The sequence below is a fragment of the Oncorhynchus mykiss genome, chromosome 6 (genome assembly GCF_057628025.1).
Source record: "Oncorhynchus mykiss isolate SJ-2025 chromosome 6, ASM5762802v1, whole genome shotgun sequence".
In the NCBI taxonomy this organism is placed as follows: Eukaryota; Metazoa; Chordata; class Actinopteri; order Salmoniformes; family Salmonidae; genus Oncorhynchus; species Oncorhynchus mykiss.
The window spans coordinates 49737749-49751378 of NC_143027.1; the positions used below are offsets into that span (position 1 = coordinate 49737749).

The 13630-nt window shown below is 41.4% G+C and overlaps 1 protein-coding gene across 2 annotated transcripts in view; it reads right to left on the minus strand.

The window, feature by feature from the left end:
- Positions 1–13630, minus strand: part of ak8 (adenylate kinase 8) — a 66492-nt gene that overhangs the window by 5327 nt on the left and 47535 nt on the right. For both annotated transcript variants that reach the window (XM_021606700.3, XM_021606701.3), the window contains 3 exons: positions 12874–13005; positions 12053–12142; positions 9523–9664 (listed from right to left, as the gene is read on the minus strand). In XM_021606700.3, the coding sequence (XP_021462375.3) occupies positions 9523–9664; positions 12053–12142; positions 12874–13005 (364 nt within the window). The remainder of the gene's footprint in view (positions 1–9522; positions 9665–12052; positions 12143–12873; positions 13006–13630) is intronic.

The window sequence follows — 13630 nt, forward strand, 5'->3', positions numbered from 1 at the left end:
AAAACAATAATGTTAATGCCTGAATATCACTGTGCCTAACTGAAATAATCATGAGGGCAGCTAAGAGAAAGTGAATGGATCATGACGGTCCCCTGAACAGGCACAACTTAATAATTGCGGGAATTTCCACACGGGTCTCTCCCAGGACACGCTGCTGCTTACGTAAAGTGCCTCTAATGGTGTGGTCAGGTGGAGGAACACCATGCTAACTGTCCTTGCCCCCTAGTCCCCGTCATCCCCTTCTAAACACCGGCCCCATAGTGGTCTCTGGAGGATCATAGGATGGTGACCTCTTGACTGCATTCACCGTATCATAAATGTTTTACATTTACTTCAAGAGGAGAGTATATAGAAGGACCATTTGGAACATTTCAAATTACAAAGGATCAATGACACACACACACACACACACACACACACACACACACACACACACACACACACACCTCGGAATATACTGTGTGTGATACAGTACATAGGCCTACTAAAGCCCTTTGAAATGCCTTCCTTTCCATGATGTTCCCCAAGTGTTCCTAACTGTTACAGATTAAGAGACTGTGGCAGGGATGTCCTGATTGGCACATACTGAACAACATGTCACAGAGCTGTCAATCACCACTGTAAAACATTTCTAGACGAAGATTTTAAATGTATGCCTCGGAGAAAGCTTTGTGTGTGTGTGTCTGACTATGGTCAATTATTTTGGGGAGAGTGTCTTGAATTTTTTATGAATATTTGTCTTTAAAAAAAATAAAAAAGAACTACTCTGCAAAGCTATTAGAATTAATATTTATGCCACTACATGAAATATTCATGGTTAAACCAAGAAAATAAAAAAAAGACTGATAGGAGAGTCAGTCTGGGTAGGGGGGTTGTAAGAGAAGAGATCATTTACATTGGGTGTTGTTTGTGGAACAGCTTGATGCTCTAAAACAAATGACTTACATAAACAAGAGTGCTCACAAGCGGAGATGTGGGGAAAAATTGGAAAGAAACGTAAAGTGTGTGTGCACACTTGAATGAATGCACATGCATTTCTGTTTTAGGCATGTGGGTATATAACCTAAATTTGATGAGTGAGGAACGTACACACTGTACAAATACCTCTTTCTGCACAAAGACCCTGTCTGCATACCAAAATGGCACCCTATACACTATATAATGCACTTTGGGCTCTGGTCAAAAGTAGTGCACTGGGAAGTAGGGTGCCATTTGGGACGCAGACCTCCTCAACTAAACCAAGAGGCTCCACTCATCTGATCCCCCTGTCTAGAACCAGAACACCCCCTCCCAACCCCCTGTCCTTATTTCCCCCCCATTCCATCTTACCCAAATTAAGAAATTAATGAGGGGCATATTCTTTACAGCCCGCCTTGGCAATGTTTACCACTGATTAAATTAGAATGCAGGCCCTGTTGTATTATTTATAAGCCAATTAGAGGAAGTGTTAATTTGATACGGTCTGCTGGATAGTTAAAATACATCTGAGTGAGAGAGGGGTTGGGGTAGAAAGAGGAAGGCTCAAGCTGACATTTGTCCACAGCTCTCTAGGATTACATGGCTAATTGCCCTGCTTTATCTGCGTGTCACAAATCTGCATGCATATTTCACTGTTCACAAAGACTGATTGTTTAAACTTGTGTAAGGCCTTTAAGGAGCCAAGGTGTGGCCAATGCGGAGTATAGCATAAAGCCCAATGATGGCTTAAAATGTTTGAGGGGTCTGGAGAACACAATAAAATTGCCCAAATATGCCATATACAATGGGGAGTAATATATGTTTTCCTTTGTCATTATGGGGCATTGTGTGTAGATTGAGGATTTTTTTTTATTTATAAAATTTTTGAATAAGGCTGTAACGTAACAAAATGTGGAAAAAGTCAAGGGGTCTGAATACTTTCTGAATGCACTGTATATACAAAAGTATGTGGACACCCCTTCAAATGAGTGGATTCGGGTATTTCAGCCACACCCGTTGCTGACAGGTGTATAAAATTTAACAGATTGTCTATGGAGATTGCATGACTAACATTGGCTGTAGAACGGCCTTTCTGAAGAGCTCAGTGACTTTCAATGTGGCACAGTCATAGGATGCCACATTTCCAACAAGTAAGTTCGTCAAACTTATGCCCTGTTAGAGCTGCCCCGGTCAACTGTAAGTACGGTTATTGTAAAGTGGAAACGTCTAGGTGCAACAACAGCTCACCCGCAAAGTGATAGACCACACAAGCTCACAGACCGGGACCGCCAAGTGCTGAGCACGTAGCGTGTAAAAATCGTTGGTCCTCGGTTGCAAGGATCACTACCGAGTTCCAAACTACCTCTGGGAGCAACATAAGCACAAGAACGGTTCGTCTGGAGCTTCATGAAATGGGTGTCATCATTGCCCAGTTTGGGTCAGGTTTCCATGGACCACAATCCTACAGAGACATCTCTCACACCCACCAGAGGGGGAGAAATCGAGAGGTATGGAGGTGTTTTTTTTATGACACGCATTGTAAATCTTAAGGCAGCAGACAAAATCCTTTGTTCTCTCAGTATGGAAGAATGGAATGTATGATGGGCCTACGGAGAACCTACCTCAGAACTGTAACATGTAATAAATGGACTTTGGGACAATATGTTTCGTCAGCCAAAATGGTTGTAGTGACGATAGATGGAATATGAAAATGAATGTTGTTTTTGTTATGTTATTAAAAGTTAAACGATGACGTTAAAATATAAACATTAACTTGAAGAGTTTTCACAATATGAACCTGATGTTTGCATACTGTACGTTGTGTGGAAAATGTCCAGATAAAGATAATGTTTTTGTAAAGATGAAGTGTGGAGTTATGTCTAAATTGGATCTGAGTAATATCCAGACCTTGCCTCGTAACGAGTTACGCCCAGAGAACTTGCACTAAAGGCGGAAACGCACATTTCTGACCCGAAGGTATAAAACAATTAAGATTTAACATATCAGACCCAGACACCCATTTCATGAGCTGCAGCCAAGGTCCGATTAGTTGTAACCCCAAAACGCAACATGAGGTTGAAGGACACAAAGGGAAGACAAAGGAACCTTAAAACAATCTATGCTACGGATGAGTAGAAGTGTCTAAGAGGGTGAATTCAAACAGGACCACCCGGTTACCACTGTCATGACTGTCCTGATCAGGTCAGGTTACAGGAGACCACAATCCTGGAATTCTCTCAACCAGCTTCATGAGGTAGCCACCTGAAATGTATTTCAATTAACAGGTGTGTCTTGTTAAAAGTTAATTTGAGGAATTTCTTTCCTTCGTAATGCTAGTAAATAAAGAAACAAAACAAAGGTAGTTCAACCAGTTTCTGCCCAGTGAGATTACACTGGGGAAGGAATGATATAGAATCCTTCGTGGACACAGAAAGGATCTGTACACCTGTACAGGCAACAATAAGGATTCAATTCCACAGCATTTCCAACAGCATAGTTCCTCTGTTTCTGGCATGGTTAGATAAAGAGGAGTACCCCTTGGAGGAAATATGACCATCCCTGGCTCTGTGTCAACCGAATAGCCTGGGTGGAGGAATAGTCGAAGTGTCATGACAATGAGTGAAGAATAGCCTAGAATTGTCATGAGGAATGACAAGGAGTTGACATGACAGCACAAACAGGTTTAGGACCAAGCTACCAACGGAGCACTGACCTGTGAGCCCTCAACTGGGCCAGTCCACAATACGCCACTAGCAAAATCTTTACACTCATAATGACCTCATTTAATTTCCACTTGGTACATACCCACACTACCCACAGAGAGAGTTGGCATTCCAAATGACACCCTATTCCCTATTTATTGCACTACTTTTGACCAGTGCCTACAAAAGTAGTGCACTGTATATCATGGGAATAGGGTGCCATTTGGTACACAGCCAGAGAGTGCCATCAGATCCGAGGGGGTTGGATAGAGTACTTTGGAGTAACTGGAGTCTCCGTGGCGGGTGATCTGCATCCAGAGGTACGTACAGTGCATTTGGAAAGTATTCAGACCCCTTTAATTTTTCCACATTTTGCTACATTACAGCCTTATTATAAAATGTATTCAATATTTTTTGAATACACGCAATGCCCCATAATGACAAAGCAAAAACAGGTCTTTGAAATTTTTGCAAATTTATTACAAATAAAAACCAGATACCTTATTTACTATTCAGACCGTTTGCTATGAGACTCGAAATTGAGCTCAGATGCATCCTGTTTATCATCCTTGAGATGTTTCTACAACTTGATTGGAGTCCACCGGTGGTAAATTCAATTGATTGGACATGATTTGGAAAGACGCACAGCTGTCTTTATAAAGTCCCACAGTTGGCAGTGCATGTCAGAGCAAAAACCAAGCCATGACGTGGAAGGAATGGTCCGAGACTGGATTGTGTTGAGGCACAGATCTGGGGAAGGGTACCAAGACATTTCTGCAGCACTGAAGGTCCCCAAGAACACGGAGGCCTCCATCATTCTTGGATGGAGGCCACCGTGTTGGATCCACCAAGACTCTTCCTAGAACTGGTCACCCGGACAAATTGAGCAATCGGGGGAGAAGGGCCTTAGTCGGGGAATGACCAAGAACCTGATGGTCACTCTAACAGAGTTCCTCTGTGGAGATAGGAGAACCTTCCAGAAGGACAACCATCTCCGCAGCACTCCACCCAAATACAGGTGTGTCAAGCTTGTAACATCATACTCAAGAAGACTCGAGGCTGTAATCGTGCAGGCCAGTTAAGTTCTTCCACACCGATCTCGACAAATAATTTCTGTATGGACCTCGTTTGAGCACAGGGGCATTGTCATGCTGAAATAGGAAAGGGCCTTTCCTAAATTGTGGCCACAAAGTTGGAAGCATAGAATCATATAGAATGTCATTGTATGCTGTAGATTTCCATTCACTGGAACTAAGGGGTCCAGCCCGAACCATGAGAAACTGCCCAAGAACATTATTCCTACTCCACCAAACTTTACAGTTGGCACTGCATTGGGGCAGGTAGCGTTCTCCTGGCATCCACCAAACCCAGATTTGTCCGTCGGACTGCCAGATGGTTAAGGGTGATTCATCACTCTACAGAATGCGTTTTCACTGCTCCAGAGTCAAATGGTGGCCAGCTTTACACCACTGTTTTTCTTGGTTTTGTTACGTTCCCCAGCAAGAAAACCACAGTGTCACTCAAACAGAAATGGGAACGAACAAACAGTTACTGACCAACAACCAAAACCAAACCGGTAGGTTGTGACGGGGCAATCCTTAAACCACTCAGAGTTTAACAGGATTTATTAAAGGGGCAATCCTTAGTTGCTACATCCATTTTTGGACCTATTAATTAATATGTAACCATTGATTATTGACGCTGTTTGTTCACACGCACCCGTTCGCAATTGCTAATAACCCATCTGCAACCACCTGACCTGTGTGATAAAGTGCAAATCTGGAGGCCCACACCGGACCCTATCTCTCAAACATACAAAAATTCGGTGTAGGCTGCAGTCAGAGAAGGTGGAACAATTTTTTGACAGGGACTGCAGGATATTTTTTGGGTGCTTAATGTAGATATAATTTCCAACAATTTGGTAGGCAATTTTTTATTACCTCCCCCTTTTCATTTTCTGCTTATTTCGCTCTAAATTTCACACACTTTTCTACTCCCACCTCCACCCACTGTTTTTTCTTCTCTTGTTAAAAGACACTGCTTCACCTTTCTTTTGTAATGCCATCATCACCAAAAACAATTAACTTACGCTGTCTGTCATGCTGCAGCTAGCTGATTTCCGAGTGGAAGGTGTGTGGAGTGCCTTCAAGAAATATAAACATGACTTTGTCTGATTCCAAATTAAATATTTTGTAGCCGGATACATTCCTCCTTGATTTAGAAGAAAATGCATATAGCCATAAAAGCCCGTCTCTGAAGATATCATATTGATATTAATGTGTTTTTTCCTTTAGGCCCTAAAGCTTATAGGCTTATAGCTTATGCACTTATGCGAAATAGCCTAAAAAGAATGAAAGAAAAACCTAATTGTAGCCTACAGATATACATTTCACAAGAATTATACATTTATGGATTTTCTATTTATTCAACCCGCCCTTCATCCACACAATATTTCATGACCCTAAACCCGCCCACCCCGATTGCGGGTTATAAGTCAAACTTGTTTAACTCCAATCTTTGTAAACAAAATAAATGTAAACAACCATTGTAGTCTAAAAACATGTTTAAAACTATAGTTTGGATATCATGGATGGTCAATCCTTGCATCCATAGCGTAGTCTATGGATATGAGTGGTTGCATTTCTCCAGCCCCATCCCTCAGCTTTTTACTGAAACTGTTTAAGGTTTCAATTAAGGATTGCCTCTTCAAACACCTTTATTAGAGTAATAGTGTTATTATATGGTGTTAGCCTCTAGTGAGTGAGTTACTTTTGTGCCATCAATATCAAGTAAAACTTTTGAAGTCGCAAACAAAAATAATTATATTGAAAGCAAAACATAAACCCAAAGGTATTGAGAGCAAAACAAAATATTGCAAGGAAATCATTTCGAAATGCGAGAACAAATTCATTGTAAAAAAAGTTATGATTTTTTTCATGTGTTTTTTTTGTAAGGTCGCTGCATTCACCATTCTATTTCAGTAAAAAATAATGGTGAACACAGGTAACAGGCTGGTTCCACCAGGCAAACATGTAATTGATTTATTTAATTGATAATTTTTTAAATTGAACCTTTATTTAACTAGGCAAGTCAGTTAAGAACAAATTATTTTATATAATGACGGCTTACCCCGGCCAAATCCGGACGACGCTGGGCCAAATGTGCGCCGCCCTATGGGACTCCCAATCACGGCCAGATGTGATGCAGCCTGGATTCGAACCAGGAACTGTAGTGACGCCTCTTAGATCGCTGCACCAGTGGGGAGCCCTAAATGTAGCCTGACTGTCATGTAATGAAGTGAAGTGGTTTTGAACCAAAACATGAATTAAACTGGAACCTACTAGCTATATAAACTAATCTCTTTACACAGAATTGAGAAGCAGGAGACATTACTGAGCAACTACTAAAAATGTGATTCACATAAAAAAATATTTAAAAAATATCTATATATATTTAAAAGGAGAAAAAAAAGTCACATTTTCAAACAGTCCATTTATATTTTCCAATGGGGCTATACATTTGGGTGAGTTTTTTTCTCGCCTGAGTAGCCTCATTTCACTGCCAAAAATAAAATGAAACCATCTAATGTTCAGCGAAATAACAACAAAGTCAAATGCAGGTAGCCTCGTCAAATAATTAACATCCAATCACATTAACCGTTACTCTCTCGCGGGAAATCCACTAACGGTCCATATGCAGCCAAATGTAGCTGCTGCTCATTCCGTTTGCTTGAAAATGGATGAATGGTTAAAAAAAAGTAAGTCCCGCATCCATAGAAACACTTACCAGTTCTACTGGTAGTTCCACTGTGTAGTACTGCTGCTACTACCAGCAGTACTACACATGCACCTGTCGACGACACAAGTTGTTCTGCTTTCACGAGCACATCCAATGCTAACATCAGTAATTCTACATTTGTTGTTAGCCCAGCTAGCATGGACACTGACATTTGTGAATCTGATGCAGCCGAAGAGCTACTGACCCCTTAGGCGGGAAAGCACCGAACAACAGACAGGGACATTGGACCTAAGTCCTCCACAATAATATGGGGCTTGCCTGTCCTGGCCACTCAGTAGCTCACCATATACGACGCTTCTAGCCCCTTCTTTTGATGTTATCTGTTGATTTTATAAATGTCTTACTACTTGAAAGTCGTCTTAATTCTCAAAAAACTGCCGTGGCTTATTTTCAAATTGGCATGTTTTGTTTAAACAATTCCTGCTTCGCATACAAGCCAGTGAATTCTATGCATTACAGCTGGATGAGTCAACATACGTGGCAGGCATGGCACAGATCCTGTTATATGTCTGTTACGTCTATGGGGGGTCAATCTGCAAACCAGGACAACAGGAGAGGATATTTTTAAAGTACTGGACAGCTTTGTGACATCAAATGGACTTTGGTGGTCAAGATGTGTTGGTATCTGTACTGATGGCGCCCATGACAGGGAGACATAGTGGAGTAGTAACACGTGTGCAAGCAGTTGCTCCCGACGCCACTTGGGTGCACTGCAGCATCCACCGAGAGGCTCTTGCTGCCAAAGGAATGCCTGACCGCTTGAAAGACATTTTAGACATAATAGTGAAAATGGTTAACTTTGTTAAAGCAAGGCCCCTGAACTCTCATGTATTTCTGCACTATGCAATGGTATGGGCAGCGACCATGTAACGATTTTACAACATACAGAAGTGCGCAGTATTGACATGTTTTTTTTTTTGTTGAGAGAGGAGCTTAAAGTTTTCTTTACTGACCATAATTTTCACTTGTCTGACCGCTTGCATGATGATGAGTTTCTCACACGACTGGCCTATCTGGCTGATGTTTTTCTCACCTGAATGATCTGAATCTAGGATGTGCGAGACAAAATTGAGGCTATGATTAAGAAGTTGGAGCTCTTCTCTGTTTGCATTAACACAGGTCTTTTCATCATTTTCATCGATGTATGATATTTTTGTGTGCAAATGAACTCAAGCTTACGGACAATGTCAAATGTGATATAGCGAAGCACCTGAGTGAGTTGGGTGCGCAATTACGTAGGAACTTTCCGAAACGGATGACACAATCAACTGGATTCATTATCCCTTTCATGCCCTGCCTCCAGTCCACCTATCTGAACAAGAGAGCCTCATTGAAATTGCAACAAGCGGTTCTGTGAAAATGTAATTTAATCAGAAGCCACTGCCGGATTTCTAGATTGGGCTGCGCTCAGAGTATCCTGCCTTGGCAAATCGTGCTGTTAAGACACTAATGCCCTTTGCAACCATGTACCTATGTGAGAGTGGATTCTCGGCCCTCACTAGCATGAATTGCTAGTGACAGGCACACAGAATTACTAAATACAGGCACACAGACTGTGTGTGGAAAATTATTTAAGACGGAGACTCTCTCCAATACCTTCCAACATTGCAGAGTTATGTGCATCCTTTCAAGTACACCCTTCTCATTAACCTGTGGTGAGTTATTCACAATTTTAGATGACCAAATAAAGTTTTATATGTAAGATGGCTAAATAAAGAGCCAAATTATTGATGATTATTATTTGTGCCCTGGTCCTATAAGAGCAATTTGTCGCTTCCCACGAGTTGGGTTGTGACAAAAACTCACACTCATTCTTATAGTGTGGGTGTGGCAGGCTTACAATGATGGTAAAAAAACAACATTTGAGAGTGCGCTGACCCTGGTACACAGTTGGAGGTGGAATGTTTGAAGGGGTACGGGACTATAAAAAGTTTGGGAACCACTGCTCTAGGGGATCTAGAGGTAAATTAGCACGGGTTCCATCGTGTGGCCTATGCAACTCGAGGCGTTAGTAGAGGAACAGGCATTAACACCCTGGACCAGAGCTAGAGGTAAATAGGCCTACCTGCTGGGGATGAAGTTGGACTCCTGGAGTTTCTCTGCCTGCTCCAGGTCTCTGGGGAAGCCATGCAGCACCCAGCCTCGTGTGGTACAGTCCAGCCTGCTGAGACGCTCTGTCAGGATCTGCAGCACCATACTATCAGGCACTAAGGAAACACAGGGACACACATAACACACTCCCTTAGAGACTCTGGTCTTGTTCTTTCAGAATTCTTAAGAAGACTTTAAGAATGCATCCTTCCTGATCAGACATCTGACAGAGAGATCCCTGTTCTGACATGCCTGGATTGGTGTAAGATGTGATAGATACAGTATAAGCAATGGTTCTATCAATTTGTGTTTTCTACGGACGTATTCACGATGAACATATTTCTCTCATTACTTCTGTTTTTGTGGATTCTTCAGGAATTTCACTATAGCCTACTCTTTAATAATCTTTTCATTTAGAAATAGAACATTTCATTGATTAGTCTAATTCCTGGCTTTATGATCATATCAGCAGATTGGGTCCAGAGGATTCTTATACATGTGCTCTTCATTTCTGACAAGGCTTGTGGTGCAAATCCCCCCCCCCCCCAAACAAATGGATATCAACCTTTATGTTAACTTGTCTGGTATAATTTATCCCCCTCTGTACTTTCTATTTGGTCTTGTTTTTTCCACCACACTTATTGCACCTTGAGCCAGAAATCTGTCTTGTTTCCAAAAATAAACATGCCTATTAAGTGTAGGCTATATCTTCAGAGACAGGATTTTATCACTACATGCATTTTCTTCTAAATCAAGGAGGAATGAACCAAGGAGGAATGTATCCGGCAACAAAATAATTAAGTTGGAATCAGACAAATTCCTGTTTACATTTCTTGTGAAGACACTCCACACACCTTTTACTCTGAAATCAGCTAGCTGCAGCATGACAGGCAGCATAAGTTTAATTATTATTTATTTATGTTGATGATGATGGCATTCCAAAAGTAAGGTGAATAAGTGGCTTTTAACAAGAGAAGAAAAACAGTGGGTGGAGATGGGAGAAGGAAAGTATGTGTGAAAGGTAGAGAGAAAATAGCAGAAAATGAAAAGGGGGGTAGGTAATACAAATATAATTATATTCTTTGAGAAAAAATAAGAGCAAAACCCAAGGGGACCATGAAGAAGCCTGGGAAAAATGTAAGTTGATGAATTGAAATGTCCAATTTCCACAACAAACAATCTGAGCTTCTCCCTCCTGCAGAAACGTCTTCAAACATCAGGCAGCCTGAAAAGGTTTCTTCTTCTCCCTTCGTTTCCACTCCCTCCTTTCCATCCACTCCTCCATAACACCATTTCCTATTTTCTACTTCCTTAATGTGGCTCTCCAAATCCCTAAAGCACTGTACTGGTTACACTAGCCACAATCTCTCCATACCCTAATTATACCCCAGTGAGTCTATTAATCAACTTGTAAATTACTTAAGCAAGCTCCTTTCCCTGCAATTCTCACTGTCACAGAGAGGGAGAGTGATGTAGGGAGGGTTAGGGAGAAAGAGATGTCTTCAAATAGCAAAAGCCGCCTTCTCTCACTGGATAACATAAAGCCCAGTTCAACAAAATACAAGAAGTTGAACACAACAATTAACATATTCCATGCATATTCTCCACTCCAATATGTACATTGGTAACAGTAAGAATGTGAGTTGGTTCCCACTGTGGCCAGCAGTGGTTCTTCTGGTCGTAAATAGTTGCAAATGGACTCTATGGGTCATTTTCCCAGACCCAGATTAAGCCTGTGTGTGTGTGTGTGTGTATGTTTGTGTAGCCTATGCATGTGTATGTGCAAATGTGTGTTTGTGTGTGTGCGCGCGTGAGGGATAAGTGTGCGAGTCAAGGCCTTCATTAGGCTTGAACTCAGTATGCATTGGCGGCACAATCTCGACACATCTGCATGGAGCCCACTCCCCGGGGGATGTTAATTCAATTAATAAAAAGTTGCTCAAGGCGAGTGGCCCAGACACAAGCCCTGGGCACTGCAGTGATTGGCACGCTTTGGCAGCTACATACACCCTCTAGAGTGGAGCAGTAGCCCCAGCTAAATGGCAACCGCCTTATATCATGTCTAATATTCTTTTCCACAAGATGTTATTCCAAAGTAGCAAAACAATTAAATAAATAAAAACTGACTGAAATATGTATATTTTTCCAATCAAGATGAGACACACAACCCAGATCAAAACCTGATTCGAACTATTTGGAAATGTAGTACAAGAGAATGTCTCCTTAGTTATTATTCACATCAGAGAATTGTCTGATGATGAGTAGCCCGAGCTAATCTAATTATTTTGGGCAAACGACTCTAGCCATTCCAGAGCTGTTCATTACTTTTGCATGGGCAGGGATACAGGGTCTCCATTTTTACTCCCCCCTGTAACACTGTTTACATGCAGGCTCTGATGCTAAAAGCAACTAATTGAAGGAGGAACCAGGTAAATTGTATGGCCACAAAGGTGTGTGTGAGCATGTGAGTATGAGTGCACCCTCTTGTATGACTAGCTGTGTACCTTGTTGTCCAGATTCCAAGTAAGGTTTAATGAGTTCTCCCATATTGGTCGCGTCTGCAGAAACCGCCTCCAGAAGCTCACCGCAGCAAACTACAAGGGAAGCGGAGAGTCGGGACAAGAAAGGGGAGACATTCATGTTGAAATAAACAGAATACACAATGTAACCTTTCAGACAGGGAATAAACAGAATAGGAAAAATGACAGCTCCTGTAGGCTGCGTCCCAAACGGCACCCTATTCCCTAGAGCGGTCTTGGTCAAAAGTAGTGCACTAAATAGGAATAGCTTGCATTTGGGATGCAGCCATACACAGTAAACAAGGAGAGATGGAGGATGGAAAATGAAAGTCTGTGCAAAAAAATGGCAGTGACATAAGACTCCATGTCAAAACATAACATTTTAATCATGTTTGTGTCTAAACAAATATATATCATATACTGTACATACAGTCCTCGCCATATGTATTTGGACAGTGAGGCTACAATTTTAATTTTGGCTCTATTCTCCAGCACTTCAGGCATAAATCTACAGTATTAAATCATTTCTCTGGTTTGCAAACTGGGAGTGAGGAAAACTGCACTTAATATAACCACATTCTGTCAGTTTCTGTGGCTACTAAAGAGAACATGGCAAAATATACTTTATGTCAAAATAACATCAAAAAGTTGTATCATAAGAAGTACTTCTAAAGCCAATTTTGAATTTAACGCCATACCCATAGTACAAATTCAATCAATTACTATTCTATAGAGCCAGGTAAAGGCAATAATATGGGGAACACATTGAGAGGGACAGTGAAGGACTGTTCTGGGTGAAAACTTACGATTGACAATGTTGTATTTCTGAGAGATAAGTTTCGCCTGCAGACTCTTGCCTGAGCCAGGGGGCCCAAATAGGAGGACCCTGGGGGTGTGAGGGGCCACAGAACAGTGCCGCGAGAGAATGTACGTCAGAACTGTGGGAGGAGACAACAACCACAGCATTAAAGTGGCAATCCAGTTCTCCTTTTCACCTATTTTAACACATGATTTACATGAACTCAAGAGGTGGTCCAGGTATGTCATTATAGCACACCTTCAGTGTGTGTACTTTGCACTATATACAGTGGGGAGAACAAGTATTTGATACACTGACAATTTGGCAGGTTTTCCTACTTACAAAGCATGTAGAGGTCTGTAATTTTTATCATAGGTACACTTCAACTGTGAGAGATGGAATCTAAAACAAAAATCCAGAAAATCACATTGTATGATTTTTAAGTAATTAATTTGCATTTTATTGCATGACATAAGTATTTGATCACCTACCAACCAGTAAGAATTCTGGCTCTCACAGACCTGTTAGTTTTTCTTTCTCATTACCTGTATTAACTGCACCTGTTTGAACTCTTTACCTGTATAAAAGACACCTATCCACACACTCAATCAAACAGACTCTAACCTCTCCACAATGGCCAAGACCAGAGAGCTGTGTAAGGACATCAGGGATAAAATTGTAGCCCTGCACAAGGCTGGGATGGGCTACAGGACAATAGGCAAGCAGCTTGGTGAGAAGGCAACAACTGTTGGAGCAATTATTAG